Source organism: Schistocerca cancellata, chromosome 10 (assembly GCF_023864275.1).
Source record: "Schistocerca cancellata isolate TAMUIC-IGC-003103 chromosome 10, iqSchCanc2.1, whole genome shotgun sequence".
NCBI classification, from domain to species: domain Eukaryota; kingdom Metazoa; phylum Arthropoda; class Insecta; order Orthoptera; family Acrididae; genus Schistocerca; species Schistocerca cancellata.
This window is the reverse complement of record NC_064635.1, coordinates 121,580,952-121,599,274: the sequence shown is the minus strand read 5'-3', so window position 1 is coordinate 121,599,274 and position 18,323 is coordinate 121,580,952. Positions and strand designations below refer to the sequence as shown.

The 18,323-nt window shown below is 40.2% G+C and overlaps 1 protein-coding gene across 1 annotated transcript in view; it reads left to right on the top strand.

Annotated features, from left to right (window-relative positions):
• The window catches only part of LOC126106771 (probable H/ACA ribonucleoprotein complex subunit 1), a 122,276-nt gene that overhangs the window by 88,310 nt on the left and 15,643 nt on the right, over positions 1-18,323 (top strand). The window contains exon 3 of the mRNA XM_049913149.1: positions 6,228-6,342. Within this exon, the coding sequence (XP_049769106.1) occupies positions 6,228-6,342 (115 nt within the window). The remainder of the gene's footprint in view (positions 1-6,227; positions 6,343-18,323) is intronic.

Genomic DNA, 18,323 nt, shown 5'->3' with positions numbered 1-18,323 from the left:
TGGAAACGAACTGTTAAAATAATTTCAATATATTCATTTTAAATTTATTTTTAATCATAACTTCCTGTATGTAGACATATAATTACACATTGCTGCCAATGTCAGTGAAGTCCCAAAACTACAATTAACTTAAATACAAGACATACTTGTCTTTCCTGCACAGAGTCTAGAAGCCAACTGTTACATCTTGTATGCAAACTCTTGGAGATCTGAGTGTTTGATAATTTGTCGGTTTTACACGTAAATATTTTCAGTAATAAATATTTTTCTAGACTGGTGTACATAAGCAAGAAATGATGCATTGTTGTTCACATACTTCTAACAAACTACAACCAATTCCCAGAAAAAATTTACTGTTTTGACTTCAATTGGACTCATGCAAACTTTTTTGAGTGAAAATAATTAATGCATATAATTATACCTTTCAACAGTTTTCAAAATGTTCATAAAGAGGAATGGTGATGTCAATTTGCATAAAATTGGCGAACTGTGAGCTTTATAATAATGCAAGAAAATTATAACTGTGAACAGAATATGGGTGATATAAATTTTAGATATGATATATTAAACAACTGCAAACAGAAAAATTAGTAATTTTTGTTACCTTATAGTATGAAAGGCTTTTAAATAAGCTGGAAATGTTATCCTATAAATTTCAAATCTATGTAAAAAGTTCTAAACAGTGTAATATAAAAGCATCATGTTCAGAACAATTATTATTGAACTACAATAAACTAGGATTACTTTAGTTCAATTTTTGCTTGTCCCTTTATATGTGGCAAGAAAAAAGGATAATGGCAGATATGAAATTCCAAATACATTTTTCTAGTATTGCCAAAGACTTGAACCATCAATTAAATAACTTAATATATAAAAAAATCACAATCTGTAGCTGTGATTCCATAAGAATAAAGCGGGCCATTGTTACCAGTACTAAGGGCCACTTTGACCCACCCAGCGATTTGTTGATGAAAAGGTTGTAATATTATGTTGAGGCAAATTAAACTCAATGATTATCTCTAGAGCAGACATTCAGCAGTATAAGGAATAGAGGTAAGGACAGGGAACATTGAACTTTATTCATAAAATGATACAAGTGTTGTATATTACATCAAATGACTACTTGATATTCAAGATACACGTTACATTATGTTAACTATTTGCTAAGAGAATATATAATATGTTAAGTATACTGTAAAATAAGGATATGAGCCTTATTACACAAATTACTGAGGCTCTGGTACTTAAAAATAGCTTCATTTTGTTAGTAATGTTGGTCTGATAATTCTTATAATATCCTACCAAGGATGAAAAAGTTGTCATCTTGTTCTGGCCATTTGCAGTAGGACTTTAGTAATCGTTCACTTTAACACCCTCATAGCTCGATATTACTCGATCTGTATACTGAGCAAGTAGTAACAAAAGAAAAATTTGGAGTAGGAATTAAAATCCAGGGAGAAGAAATAAAAACTTTGAGGTTTTCCAGAAACATTGTCATTCTGGTGGAGACATCAAGGGACCTAGAAGAGCAGTTGAACATAATGAACAGTGTCTTGAAAGGAGGATATAAGATGAACATCAACAAAAGCAAAACGAGGATAATGGAATGTAGCCAAATTAAATCAGGTGATGCTAAGGGAATTAGATTAGGAAATGAGACACTTAAAGTAGTAAATGAGTGTTGCCTTTTGGGGAGCAAAATAACTAATGATGGTCGAAGTAGAGAGGATATAATATGTAGACTGGCAATGGCAAGGAAAGCGATTCTGAAGAAAAGAGATTTGTTGACATCGAGTATAGCTTTACGTGTCAGGAAGTCTTTTCTGAAAGTATTTGTATGGAGTGTAGCCATGTATGGACGTGAAACATGGACAATAAAGCTTTCGAAATGTGCTACAGAAGAATGCTGAAGATTAGATGGGTAGATCACATAACTAATGAGGAGGTATTGAATAGAATTGGGGAGAAGAGTTATTTGTGGCACAAGTTGACTAGAAGAAGGGATCGCTTGGTAGGGAATGTTCTTAGGCATCAAGGGATCACCAATTTAGTTCAAAATGTTCAAATGTGTGTGAAATCTTATTGGACTTAATACCAATTTAGTATTGGATGGCAGCGTGGAGGGTAAAAATCGTAGATGGAGACCAAGAGATGGATATACTGAGTAGAATCAGAAGGATGTAGGTTGCAATAGTTATTAGGAGATGAAGAAGCTTGCACAGGATGGAGTAGCATGGAGAGCTGCATCAAACCAGTCTCTGGACTGAAGACCACAACAATAACACACCCACCTGAGTCCCAGTTCTGGAACATTGTTCTTTATCATATAAAACTGTACCATGTTGACCAACTGCTAATTTCTTTCAACATTTTGTGGTGCTGGACATCATCTTACACATCAGAAAAACTTTCAGAATCACCATCAGATTCTAGCACCACTTCATTTTCATTTTGGGGTTAATTTGTGCCAGGCTATAGTAACCCCGTATTTTCTAAAAATATACACCATTTTACAAAAGTATTAAACATATGACCTACATTGAGTTTCACACAAATGACAGTGTCTCGCCTTATTACCTAATACTGACGGAATGCAAAATTACACTGACCATATTTTTAACTTAACTGATGTGAGCCCTCCAGGCAGAAGTTATCGGTGTGTAATGGCTGTTAAATGTTTATAACCAGCATTGATTTCAATGCTTCCAACACTACATTACTTCAGGGGATTTACAATCTCCAGGTTGCTCATCGCACACTGCAAATCCATACTGCACTGTTTACTCCATCCTAATCATATATTTTTAGTGGTAAAAATTTGAAACTTTTCCGTCCAGTAGACCAAAGTTACCAGCAAAGGACCAAAGTAACCCCCCCTTACGGTATTCAAAGTAAAACGTTATACAGGGTGCCCACATGAAACCTCCCTAATTTCCAAATGCAATTAAAAAAAGCTATGAGACGTAGACACCTGTAGTTTGTGGTATCATGTACAGTGCGTCAAAAAATTTAATAAAAAATCAATACATTTTCAAATTCGCCCTTTAATAACATGTCAAATGTCTAGATGATTCTCTGTCGCAACACCTGTATGCACAAGCGCGACTGGCGTGGTGGAGGCTGTTGCATCCACAATACTTCTGCGGAATCTTCAAGGTCACGTACAAGCGAGATACGGAGTGTCTTTCAGATAACCAGACAGGAAGAAATCTAGTAGATTTACTTTCGGAGATCGCGGTGGCCACTTGGTTGATCCAGCACTTCCTACCCATCACTGTGGAAATTGTCAGTCCAGGAAGCCATGAACAAGTAAACTCCATTCCTGCGGTGCACCATCCTTCTGGGAGATCATGCTCCGCTGAAGGGGAGGACATCGAGGGGCAGCAAACTGCCCAAATATGTCCAGATAAACGGTTCCTGTTACTGTTTGTTCGATAAAGAAAATTGGTCCACTTGTGCTGTCTTTCATCAGCACACGCCTCGCGTTCATCTTTTCTCTGTCTCTGGCACGTTACCGAAATCTGCAGGGGTTTCCTGGACCTCAGATACGAATTTTGTGCCGATTAAACTTCCCACATACACTATATGAGCATAAGTATCCGGATACCCCCAAAAACATACGTTTTAGTATTAGGTTCATTGTGCTGCAACCTACTGCCAGGTACCCCATATCAGCGACCTCAGTAGTTATTAGACATCGTGAGAGAGCAGAATGTGCGCACCGCGAAACTCACGGACTTCGAACGTGGTCAGGTGATTGGTGTCACTCGTGTCATAAGCCTGTAAGCGAGTTTTCCTCACTCCTAAACATCCCTAGATCCAGTGTTTCCGACGCAATAGTGGAAACGTGAAGGGACAAATACAGCACAAAAGAGTACAGGCTGACCTCGTATGTTGACTGACAGAGACTGCCTATAGCTGAAGAGGGTGGTAATGTGTAATAAGATGACATCTCTCCAGAGCATAACACAGGAATTCCAAACTGTATCGGGATCCACTGCAACTACTATGACAGTCAGGCGGGAGGCGAGACAACTTGGATTTCATGGTCGAGTGGTTGCTCGTAAGCCACATATCACGCCAGTAAATGCCAAACGACGCCTCGCTTGGTGAAAGGAGCATAAACATTGGACGATTGAACAGTAGAAAAACGCTGTGAGGAGTGACGATAGCAGAGAGTAGGTATGGTGAATGCCTGGCGAACGTCATCTGCCATGGTGTGTAGTGCCGACAGTAAAATTCGGAGACGGTGTTATTATGGTGTGGTCGTGTTTTTCATGGAGGGGGCTTGCACCTCTTGTTATTTTGCGTGGCACTATCAAAGAACAAGCCTACATTGATGTTTTAAGTACCTTCTTGCTTCCCACTGCTGAAGAGTAATTCGGGGATGGCGATTGCATCTTTCAACATGACTGAGCACCTGTTTATAATGCACGGCCTGTGACCGACTGGCCTGCACAGCGTCCTGGCCTGACTCCTACAGAACTCCTTTGGGACGTTTTGGAACGCCGAATACGATACCTCTCCTCAGCGCAGCATTCCATGAAAAATGGGCTGCCATTCCCCAAGAAACCTTCCAGCACCTGATTGAACGTATGCCTGCGAGAATGGAAGCTGTCGTCAAGGCTAAGGGTGGGCCAGCATTACCGATGGAGGGCGCCACGAACTTGTAAGCCATTTTCAGCCAGGTGTCCGGATACTTTTGATCACATAATATATGTGAAAGGTTGCTTTCTCAGAGAAAATGACAATCCGTAGATATTTCGTAGATCCAGTCTGACATCTGAATAGGAAGTTCATGTCGGAGCTGCAAGTAATTTTGCTTCAATGTTCAATGTAAACATTGTATGCGTGAAAGCAAAGTCGTTTATGCAACACCTTTTGAACTGTTGAGCGAGTGTATTTAGATCTCATAATGCTCGGCCAACTGACTTTGACGGGCTTCCTCGAATGGTCTATCTGATCTCTTCTACCATTTCATCAGATGAGCGTTTGCTCCCAGAACCTATCTGTTTTCACTCCCAGTGCATAGGAAATTGTCATATCCAGCCTTAAACGTCTGGTGACGCCCTTTGAAATTCACGTTGGAAGTTTCTTTGGTTTCATTTCTGTATACCTCACCTAGCATTCGGTTCTCTCTTGATGGGTAATCATTTCTGGTGATTATGTAGCACCTGAAACAAAACAAAAGTAATCATTTGGAAAAAAGTGACACCCTGTATTAATGTAGGATTAATCGTAGATCGTCCGCAGTTCGTGGTCTTGCGGTAGCGTTCTCGCTTCCTGCGCACGGGTCCCAGGTTCGATTCCCGGCGGGGTCAGGTATTTTCCCTGCCTCCAGATGACTGGGTGTTGTCTTCTTCATCATTCATCCCCATTACGGTCTGAGTAAGGCAATGGCAAACCACGTCCGCTACGACCTTGCGTAGTCGGTGGTGCAGGTCTCCCACATCGTTCCCTACGCTCCTTGGAGTATGGGACCTCGTCATCATCAGTCGTAGATCAGTTTCAAATAAATGGAAGCAAACAGAATGGTAAATGTGAAGAATGAGTGTCATAACACTGAGTTGTTGCAGACAAATGACTTCAATACAAATAATCAGTTTGTAAATAAGTTATACACAACTGCAACCAGTCACTTTTTTCAATAATAATGCTTTATTACATTAACCGGTTTTCGAACCCTTTCAGGTTCATCTTCAGATGATTTCGGGAGGATCCGGGAAGTTACATCATTACTGGTAGTAGCATAATGCTGGGTGCTGGTTCTATGGCAGAAAGATAAGCTATAGTCATGGCGATACATTAAAGTGTGACCCATCTTTCTGCCATAGAACCAGCACCCAGCATTATGCTACTACCAGTAATGATGTAACTTCCCGGATCCTCCTGAAACCATCTGAAGATGAACCTGAAAGAGTTCGAAAACCGGTAAATGTAATAAAGCATTATTATTGAAAAAAGTGACTGGTTGCAGTTGTGTATAACTTATTTACATTAATATACAGTCACGGTTCTAAAATATCCGTAATGGATAAGCATAATAATGAATTTGTATCAGACATCGGGATTTACCCACTAACTAAATATTAGCGTCTAAGACGGCATGATGTTTACTTCATTTAGAAGTTCAATGTCCCATCTCTGTTGGTATGTTAATTAGTTAGTGCAGCGTCTCTTTTCCATGTTGATAGCTGAAGGAGAAATGTCGCTTCCGCCTGTTGCAGGCCCTCTTCCAGCGGCTCAGCGCAGCTGTCTGTTCAGAACTTGATCAACCCTCAGCTCGTCGCGTCTGTGAAGAATGCCATCGCTGGAGCAGCATCGGCAGCTGCGGCTCAGAAGGTAAGATTGTGTGTGTGTGTGTGTGTGTGTTGAATTAGCAGCTGGAGCAATGTAAAACCTCCAACTGGACATACCACCGTAGCAAAAGCTAAACAACATAGCCCAATAGACGTCTTCCAGTAATGAGAGAGAAGAAAGCATACTCTCCATAGCGAATTACAATCTTGAAATTGAAAGTTTATACCATTAACGGCTTCCTCGACAGAACCATCCAAATTGATGCTCCATTAGTTCCGTGGCGTGGAACACGTTGATTAATGTTTCGTCCTTATTACTGCACATTTTCTTTGTAGAACACAAAAAGCCAGTTCTACAAATGCAGATATCATGGCAGAATATGCACAGAAGACGAACACGTGAAACTTATCCTCATCTTTTGGACCTTGATAAAGGTCGAATTATTGCAATGACGGAAATGAGAGCATTTTAGTGACATGTTGGCTGTAGTGTAATGACTGCAGAATGACTGGCGATGACGCAGACTCAGGACGGCAGTGTGACAAAAGCAGTAGGCATTTAAGCCGGGTTCACACACGCAACGAAAGTATCGCCACAAGTCAAGTCATTCTGAAGTGGCGCTGTGAGCTACCGTTCACACGGGACGCCACAAATTCTTCGTCATTGCGCAGTTTGCAAAATGGCGTCACCTGTCTGAGCTGATTAAACGGCTGTACATATTACTAAATAAGATGTTTGGGAAACATAATAAATGTAAAATATTACTTACCAAAGTGTTTCTCGTCTCTCTTGTCTCGACTACATGTTTTAAGAACCGGTCTGCAGCTTCAAACCAAGCAAGTCTGGTTTATAAATACCGCCTGTAGACGCACCACTCTTAAGTGATTTCAGTACTTTTTTATGTTCATTCATGTAAGCATTTCGAAAGCTTCGAATTTTTAATTTTGTTGTAGCTACATCAATTCCAGGTACATATTCACGCATACTGTTTACTATTTCAATTAATGCAGCATCTCTCAAATTTCTGTCTTTGTATGATTCGCTTTTGTGGTTCCAAAGAAATTCTCGTTCTTGATACACCTCCAAGAATCTCATAATTGTCGCTGTTGACCACTTTTTCGACATATTAATAGCAAAAGCACTATCTGCGAACGAATACGCACTAGAAAGGTTTGAATCCAGCCGCGAGGTAGCAATCGAATGACGTTATTCGAGTGTGGAGAAGGCAAAATGGTGCAACAAAGTAGAACCAAGTTCAACTTTTTGTGGCGTGACAAAAGTTGCGCTTCTTAAATGGCGCCATCGAAAACTAGGAGTTCACACATGCAACTACAATGCAACTGCAGTTCGCCATTACCAGTGGCGATACTTTTGTTGCCTGTGTGAACCCGGCTTTAGCGCCGTTGACGTAATATCGATATTTCTCCCATAAACAGTCGATATATATCAGCAACGTCACTATTCATGGTATATCGATATCAAAATGGCAATATCGAGTGACGATATTTTTATTTTTTATTATATTTTTCACAGTTTTCGGTAAATATTCGAAATTGTTCTTCTGAAATTGTAATAGAACATAATTTTGCTTTCACTGGGTGAATGAGTTTTACTACTTTTTGAACTTTCTCTTCGACTGTGTGAAGCACAGATGGCTCGAAGAAGTCCAATTCCACTTGTGCGCGGCGGTGTGAATGAATAAAAAGATATCCTGTGCGAAGAAATAGCACACCAGTTGAGTTAAAAACAATTTTAACGCAGCTAGTGTGCTATTTCTTCTCATCGACATTCTTCAAATACAGTTACTGAACGTGATGAATAAAAATCTAAATGACAAAGATTTCTCTCTGCAGAGGGCGAGACGTTTCAGGAGAAATGCGGACGTAGTCGGCGCTCGACGTTACCAACAGAAACTGCAATGTTTAACTTCACTACGCAATTTTGACACTGAGACTGCTAGTCTCCTGGCGTTTGCAGAAATAAGAAAATTGGGAGATCGACATGAAGTGTTCCAGAAAAACGCGATGTGATGAAACCGAACAACGGACCCATTGGACACCTTTTATTGTGCCATTTACACGCAGTTGGCATTGTTAACAGAGTAGTTATAGCCAAGAATGAACGTGTATCATTTTCCTTTCAATTCTTGCTCTAAGGAGGATAAGCAGTCCGTGTAGCTTGTTGTGTATAGAATATCTAATAAAAAATCAATACTTAAATGTACAACTCTAAAACTGGCAGTGTATTTACAATGTGCAGCCGATATTGTTTTTCGGCTGGTACTTCGATGTTTTGCCCGTCGATGTATCGATAACTTTTTCGATATGTCGAGTGCCTTTAATGATTTCAGATTCCCGATATTTTTAAAAATATCAACAGTCATAGTACTTAGTAGCCATGAATCATTCCGTAATGACAACACTACGAAATTATCATTGGATTGTCTCACTCGATATGAAGAACAGAAGGATAACAACGGCTGAAAACCGTGCAGGGGTTACAGGCTGTTACAACGATCTTATGGGATCAGATTACTGGAAGCTGGGTGACATCCTGAGCTCCCGTGCGTCGTTTTAATAGGCATCATACCACAAAGTCAACAGATACTTGCATAGTGTGGAGTAAGAGTCTATTGCGACACTGAGTGGCATTTTGTGGTGATTTTGCGTCCATTTGTGCTCAACAACTGCATGACCCTTAATGACTTGGTGGGATCTCACAGAAATTAGCAGTTCTTGAGATCTATACTTCTCCAACTTTTGTAATAATGATGTGGGGAACTGCTGGTTATAACAACAGGACTGAACACTCGCCAGTGTGTGGCAAGATTTGTAAATCTAGTTCTCATAACCTCATGATCAAGGTTACAAGTGTGTACAAAAAATGGAATAGGATGTAAGTGCCACAAACTAAAATTTTCAATATTCAAATAAATGTGTCTTAAATATTGTATGATTATATTAATTTTATGAAGAAAAATTTGTATATCAAAATACCTCTACAAAACATGAAAACAGTTTTTTACGAATATGTACAAAGGGAACATAACTTATATGGAAAAAAAAGTAAGTGCCATCCTTTCATTTTCTGAAAAACGCTGTAAGTGCCTTACTAAGTTTGTGAAAAGGATGTAAGTCAGGGGTTTATGTTAAAAAAAGATGGTAAGTCCATTGTAGTTTTGAGAACGTTTAATAACTTTACATATAATTTTACTCTGTCAGTGCTATGCTAACATTAAAAAGGTATAAAATAAAATTTTGGATGGTTTTTTGGAGCAAAGTTCTTTTTCTTCAGTTTCTTTGCTTCTTATTTCATCAGTACGTATAAGCCACCTGAAAACCAAAAATTGAATCAGATGTCTACATTTATTTTGGGTGTCCCATCTATATACACAGGGTGAGTCACTTAACATTACCGCTGGATATATTTCGTAAACCACATCAAATACTGACGAATCGATTCCACAGACCGAACGTGAGGAGAGGGGCTAGTGTAATTGGTTAATACAAACCATAAAAAAATGCACGGAAGTATGTTTTTTAACACAAACCTACGTTTTTTTTAAATGGAACCCCGTTAGTTTTGTTAGCACATCTGAACATATAAACAAATACGTAATCAGTGCCGTTTGTTGCATTGTAAAATGTTAATTACATCCGGAGATATTGTAACCTAAAGTTGACGCTTAAGTACCACTCCTCCGCTGTTCGATCGTGTGTATCGGAGAGGACCGAATTACGTAGGGATCCAAAGGGAACGGTGATGGACCTTAGGTACAGAAGAGACTGGAACAGCACATTACGTCCACATGCTGACACCTTTTTATTGGTCTTTTTCACTGACGCACATTTTACAATGCAACAAACGGCACTGATTACATATTTGTTTATATGTTCAGATGTGCTAACAAAACTAACGTGGTTCCATTTTAAAAAACGTAGGTTTGTGTTAAAAAACATACTTCCGTGCATTTTTTTATGGTTTGTATCAACCAATTACAATAGCCCCTCTCATCACGTTCGGTCTGTGGAATCAGTTCGTCAGTATTTGATGTGGTTTACGAAATATATCCAGCAGTAACGTTAGGTGACTCACCATATATATATATATATATATATATATATATATATATATATATATATATATATATATATGAAATATATCCAGCGGTAACGTTAGGTGACTCACCCTGTCTATATATATATATATATATATATATATATATATATATATATATATATATATAATATTTTGACTTTTTATTCACTTTCGAAATTCGTTCTGATACAGTTGATCATTATATATATACGAGAAATCAACTGCAAAGTTATCTGCATTTAGCAATCGAAATAAACTTACAGTGCTGTACTTCTTTCCTCCAAGCAGTCCTATGCCTCATCTTCTCCCTACACATCCATGTTGTAGGCCTCTTCATCTTTGTTCTCCAACAGGGCTCTATAGAAGTCCTTGTCGTCTTCTTTCTCTGTATATCATTCCCAAAAGAACATTCTTCTTTTCTTGTGAGATTTTGGAGTTAAAGTGTATTTTTGGCAGGTCATGAATATCCAGTATACTGTCAAGATTAGCATCTTTCTTTAAAACATCAACTTTTTTCCAAGTTACCATAACATCACCTTCAAGACTCAAAACTGATGCCACTTTCACTGTGCTAGGATTCTTGTGGAAAATGCAGAAGTAGCAAATTTTACTTATAGCCAGATCTTTTGTATTTGGGTAGTGTTTAGCAAGGCCTTTAAAATCTATGAAGTTATCAGTATTCATAGATACTACAGTAAGAGGTGTTGTAAATTTTGCACTTGCAACTAACACTTCAAGATCTTTAGGTGTTATCACTTTTGCAGCTTTGCGTTATTTCTCAATCACCCCAAAATCACAGTCACAGCTCATGTAGCTGTGTCCATTTACAAGACATTTCACATCAATTGAACGTTAAATTCCTTTGTGGACTAAATAAATAACAGACATTAACATCATCTGCTTTTTGTTTTGTGCTCCGCAATTATCGCACCATAACAGAAGCCTTTTGCGAGGAAAATGGCCTCCAGTAGAAGCAACTTTGAACAAACAAGAAGCTATTTCATTAGCGCCACGGCCTCCAGTCCCTTCATGCCACATACACATATATGCAGAGCCATTGTCTCCACAGGTATTCCTAGATTGTAGCAAGATAGCTGTCTACAATAAGACGTAGTGCTATGTGTAAGCATTGGAACAAACATAACTTTTTGTAGGTCCATGCATTTGGGTGTATAAGTAGCCGTTGGAAGCTGTCAAGATGTAATATCTTGTTTCATACACTTATGAGCGTTTTCCCATTTTCGGTGATGGAACTCTTGCTGGGCTTTTACTTCCTGTGTTAACTTTTAGCTGGTCGTAGATTGCAGCTTTGCCTTCAAAAAGTCACACTTTTTACATGTATCAACTGCAAGAGCTTTAAATTTCAGCTTTGGAAAATATTGTTTTAACACTTTTGCATAAAAACTATATGTAACATCACTTGCAGGATTTCGTTTTTTAAAAGCCACGAACATTCAGTATTTAAATACATCAGGTGACAAAACCTTATTACTTGATTTTTTTCAGCTGTAGTGACTTTCGTATCTGGGTAATGATTTTATATGATATCTTACAAGATTTCGATCATCTTCAGTAAATTTAAACTTGTGTGCATTTGATGCTGGTGTTTTCCCTTTTTTGCCCTCAAAAACCAAGCAGCCTGATTTCTTTTTTGTTTGTAAAACAATTTCCTTTCAGATATAGAAAAAATTTCTTTGAAGGTTTTTTTTTTACACTTGTACATTTTTCCTTGTATCATCAGGGATGTTATAAGCAAAAGTACAAGTCCGCCTACTCTCTGCTGCACTTTCTTACATTCCATAACGTCTGCGACCAGTAACATATATATATGATTCAACAATTATGTTCCTTGGCTTTCTTCATCAACTTTATAAAACTCCAAAAACAATAGCTGTTTTTGTTCACTGCTTATGTTTTTATGCTTGTACTTACAGGAGCAGCTTGCCTGTTCTGCTGGTGGTTGTTTTGCAGGTATCTCTTTCCCATGACTGTTAATGTACAGCTGGCCCTTTTCTCTTGGTTCACGTCTCTTACGAACAATCACCTTCCTCCTAACAGGCTTTTCCATTTGCTGGTTGGTACACTAAACACACAACCGAAGAACACTCTGAAACACACGCGTGAAGCGACAGAAATCACTGCCGTGTCAACCTACTGTTACCAGCTAAAGCAACTGTGTAGCTGAGGCACATACATCATGGCGGTGGCACTTACATCCCTTCCCATCTCAGCCCCACTGGTGCTTGCACAGTGCTGCTATCTTTGAACTGCTCTTGAAACTAGTAGGAATTTTTCTGGCACTTGCAAATCTTTCTCGTTTCATTACGCTTGGCTTATACAACCCTTTTCACTATAAAAGTATTTTTTTATGTTTGGCACTTACATCCTTTTCCATTTTTTGTACTCAAGTGACATATTGCAGCAGGATAACACAGCACCTCAAGACTACAGTTTCAAGCAGAAACGTCTCGAGGAACTTGTGGATCATTGACTGGCCGGCCTGGTCCCTTGATTTGTGACCCATAGAGTCTCGGATGCAATGGGACGACGTATACTTTTGTTCCAGCCTGCAATCAACAGTCTTCATGAACTGATACTGCATCTGTTTCAGGCATGCCAAGAAATTCCTTCAGATGATATTCTAAAACTTTTTACTTCCATGCCACATTGAATACAGAAATTTTTTTGAGATGGGTTCACAGAATGTACTAGATCATTGAATGGCATATTAAGTACTTTTAGATTTTATGATGCACACTGACTTTATTAGCTCGTTATTTACGTACGACGAGTCTCCTTTCGGCAGTCTGCCGTTTAAAAGTAAGCCTGCAACATAGAATATACAGAATTTTTATATAAGATGACAGAAATATGAGTTTGATGCTTTATGTCTATTTTGGTAGACACTTTTTAATATTTACGTTTTATGTGTCACAATCTAGTGTCTTGGAGAGTCTGTTGAAATTTATTCTGAGTTTCTGTTGCTGCTGGAACCTCATGTATTGTGTACACTTTTTTATTTGCACTTTAGCTCATTTGATAGCACAATTCACTCCACTCGTCCTGTGACGCTATATGGTTACAATGAATTTAGAATTCATATTCGCGGAATTTCAGTGATCATAGCTACATACAAAGATCGTGTTATTCTCGGTTTTCATGTACTGTGCAAATATAATCTTTGTTGAGAGTACATTATGCCCACAGTCTGTTATTCCTTTATCACTACGTTTGTGGGCGACACATCTTCGAACCGCGGGACTGCTACGGTCGCAGGTTCGAATCCTGCCTCGGGCATGGGTGTGTGTGATGTCCTTAGGTTAGTTAGGTTTAAGTAGTTCTAAGTTCTAGGGGACTTATGACCTAAGATGTTGAGTCCCATAGTGCTGAGAGCCATTTGAAGCGACACATCTTCGTCGCGGTCGTGTTTACAGGTTACAGTCTGAAGCATATTTCGTAGCCCAGTTAAATACGGCGTCTGGAAAACAGTTGACTCAGTTGCTGATTCAGTCAGCACAATCGTTATTTCTCTTCACTTAAACATTACAGACAGACAACTTGATGTTCAATTTAATCTTCTCTTTCGCTGCACAATAAGTCCATATTTACCTAATATTCTGAAAAAATGCCTAACTTGATAACCTAAGCACGTTTCAAAACCGTTTGCGATTACAAGGAAACGAAAATCGACAGCGTAAATGGAAAATCGCAACTAGAAGCGAACTTCCAGAGTCGACTTTGAAGTGTCTACACGATCAGCCAGAAGCGATGTTGGGAAATCTGGTTTTGAGGGTCCCATGTAAACGGGGTGCATGAGAGTTCCACTGTCGTGATTTATTTTTTGACATCGTGAGGCGTTCGATTTTATCCTACAAAGTTTTCTAAATATTGCTTGTGCTTTAACTCCGTTTTCTCATTAAGAATTGTCTGGAAATGTTTCTGTGTGGACATTTAAGTTCGAGTTATTCCAAAATGTTCATTGTGGCTCCTTTGGGTACAGGGGTATAGAGGAATGTTCGATACGAATCGCCAGGTTTGACCAATAACATAGGAAACATGCGACACTTTGTAGAATTTTCATTGCGTTTTCTGTTTATCTTTCTCGTTTTCCGTCGTTCCTGAGTTGCTTAAAAAATCATGGAGGTTTGTTGTGTCTACGCAACTAATGAAAGGCAGTTTTTTGCCACACGCGTCTCGCTTCTTTTATTTGTGAAGCATCTTCAGTGGCGATTTACATTGTTGTTAGTCCATATTAGTATACAGGGTGTTACAAAAAGGTACGGCCAAACTTTCAGGAAACATTCCTCACACACAAAGAAAGAAAATATGTTATGTGGACATGTGTCCGGAAACGCTTACTTTTCATGTTAGAGCTCATTTTATTACTTCTCTTCAAATCATATTAATCATGGAATGGAAACACACTGCAGCAGAACGTACCAGCGTGACTTCAAACACTTTGTTACAGGAAATGCTCAAAATGTCCTCCGTTAGCGAAGATACGTGCATCCACCCTCCGTCACATGGAATCCCTGACGCGCTCATGCAGCCCTGGAGAATGGTGTATTGTATCACAGCCGTCCACAATACGAGCACGAAGAGTCTTTACATTTGGTACCGGGGTTGCGTAGACAAGAGCTTTCAAATGCCCCCATAAATGAAAGTCAAGAGGGTTGAGGTCAGGAGAGCGTGGAGGCCATGGAATTGGTCCGCCTCTACCAATCCATCGGTCACCGAATCTGTTGCTGAGAAGCGTACGAACACTTCGACTGAAATGTGCAGGAGCTCCATCGTGCATGAACCACATGTTGTGTCGCACTTGTAAAGGCACATGTTCTAGCAGCACATGTAGAGTATCCCATATGAAATCATGGCGGTGAATCGAGGAAGTACAGTACATACTGACGAAACTAAAATGAGCTCTAACATGGAAATTAAGCGTTTCCGGACACATGCCCACGTAACATCTTTTCTTTATTTGTGTGTGAGGAATGTTTCCTGAAAGTTTGGCCGTACCTTTTCGTAACACCCTGTATATGTGTGATCATGGAGATGTGTTCATTCGGCCCTCACGCTCCAGCTGACCGATTTCCGGCGTTTTTCCACTCACATTTATTATAAAACGTCACTCAGTTTTCGTTAAGCGAATGTTCTCCAGGATCACACATATGGAAAAATGGAAATGAGCGTTTGGCGTCATTGGCCGGGAGGCACCTTACGGGGCAGGTCTCATTACATTCGAAGCGACATTGGGCGACCTGCGCGCCGAATGGGGATGAAATGATGATGAAGACAACACAACATCCAGTCCCTGAGTGGAGGAAATCCCAACCCAGCCGGGAATCAAACTCGGGGTCCTTAGGACGGCAGTCTATCACGCTGATCTTTTTTTTTTTTTTTTTTTTGTCGTTGCGGACGTCACATGACATCCGTTAAAGTTCGTCTGTTGATCCTTCCACTCAATTTTTTACTACAGAGGCCAACCAGCTCTCTGACCGAACACGCTGAGCTACCGTGCCGGCTACCATTCAGCTATCAGGGAGGACAGGATCACGCACATGTGGACTAACAACACTGGAAATCGCCACTGAAGATGCTTCACAAATAAAAGAAGCGAAACATGCGTGGCAAAAAACAAATTGCCTTTGATTCAGTTGCATAGACAGAGCATGCCTCCATGAATGTTCTGTTTGTTCTGCTTTTGCAGTTGCGTAAGTGTATGTAGAATGTGCGTCGATTACGTTCACAAATTCGCGTGTGTTCCTTAAATGTAGTTGAGAAGTTCCTGCTCGTTTGTCCAGTGTAAAATTGGCTATAATAATTGCATGACATTTTTTAAATTCCTGGGTTCGGGAAAACTAGGATTTTTGTTTTTCTTGATTGTATCTTTGTTTGTAAAGTGCTACCCGTACGTAACGCCACTTTCGTCTTTGTCTGTTAAAATATTTTTGTGTGAATAATGGGGTTAAAGGAAACGGGATGGGAAAGAGATAGGAAGGAAATAATGAATTCCAGCTGCCAATAACATTACGGCAATGGTACGGCGAGAATTGAAAAGCTGTGCTCTACTAGTACTCGAAACCGGATGCTCCGCTTTTCTAGAAATGTTACCGTAACCGCCTCGCCCACACGGACTGGCTTTCCGTCCGACCTATGTTCTGAACTTCTCTCTTACTGCACTACGACACTTTAACCCCTCCTCGCAGATTTCTGATTCCCGTAGGAGTCTGAGCGTTGATTGTGCATTCGCGCTGAAATTTTTTCCTTGAACAGCCATGGCGCCCATAGAATCATACATATGAATAGTGTCTCTTCCGTTGAATATGTCCGACAGAGCAGATACGATGAAGCAGATACGACATACAGATGAATAATTGGGTGAAATGAATGGAAAGGATATTTTATGGAATAGAGATAGGAAAGAGATAATGACTTCCAGCCGCACAGGGCATTGTGGCTGTGCAACGGCGAGAGTTGAAAATTTGTGCCGCTGCTCTGGAACTGCCTTAACCACCTCAGCGAGAGAAATAGGAAGCAAGGCAGAGAGTGATAACGGTAGAGAGGTAGATATGGGCCAACGACACGAAATATTCTCCACCTTGGCAGCAACCGGTAACAGCCTCCTCCAACAACAATACTTCCCGAGCAAACCGCAATATTGCCTCGTCTTGTAGCAATGTTGACGTCAAGACTATTAGGGCCAGATATTGCCGTTTAATGTGGCATGTAGAAACGTACATTAATATTAAAGAGGTCTGTTAAAAAAAATTGCGGAACATTCGTAATTTCGCTCCAATGGTGTGTTGGAGCGAAATGCGATTGGCATCCCTGCACACGCCTGTGTTTAATGTGTAACTGCCGAGAAGTTTCATTATTGTATGTTTGTTAGTTACTGTTCAGTGCTGTATTGAGTAGAACGTCTTGTCACACAGTTTGCGAATTTCGAGATGGCTGGGTTAGAGGAGCAACGGATCTGCATTAAATTTTGCGTGAACCGTGAAGGCTTAAGCCGCACTCGGTGTTAACAATGGTTACCACGGTTTAAAAATAGTTGGACAGAAGTTGCAGACTACACTCGTTCTGGATGCCCTTCGACGTCTATCGACGACGCTCATGTCAGGAACATCAACGAAATTGTGCTTGTCATTCAAAGACTGACTGTCCGTTTTGCATCGTCTCGTCATCACTTCTACCATGGGAAGCAAGGAGAGGATGTTGATTGGTGGCCAGTATCCTCCTCTATTACACAATAATGGCTCTTAGCACTTCTGAGGTCATCAGTCCCCTAGAACTTAGAACTACTTAAACCTAACTAACCTAAGGACATCACACACATCCATGCCCGAGGCAGGATTCGAACCTGCGACCGTAGCGCCTAGAACCGCTCGGCCACTCCGGCCGGCTCAATAACACAAACTGCACGCATGTGTTCAAATGGTTCAAATGGCTCTGAGCACTATGGGACTTAACATCTATGGTCATCAGTCCCCTAGAACTTAGAACTACTTAAACCTAACTAACCTAAGGACAGCACACAACACCCAGCCATCACGAGGCAGAGAAAATCCCTGACCCCGCCGGGAATCGAACCCGGGAACCCGGGCGTGGGAAGCGAGAACGCTACCGCACGACCACGACATGCGGGCAACGCATGTGCTAACAGGGTTCTTTATTAATGGGAATAAGAAAGCTACTTAACTCAAGATAGTCCAGGTATTGTGATACAAGCTCTCTGTAATAGTCCACGTTAGCCTCACTGCTGATCAAGTACACCAAGTCTCGCTATGTACACTACTCTGGCTGCTAGGTACTGACTGATTCCGAGCTGGAGGCTGAGCTAACTACGTGTGCGACTCCCATTGCGCTGTGACTGATGATTCGACTCGTCGACTCACTGGATGACTGACTGGCCGGACCCTCCGATC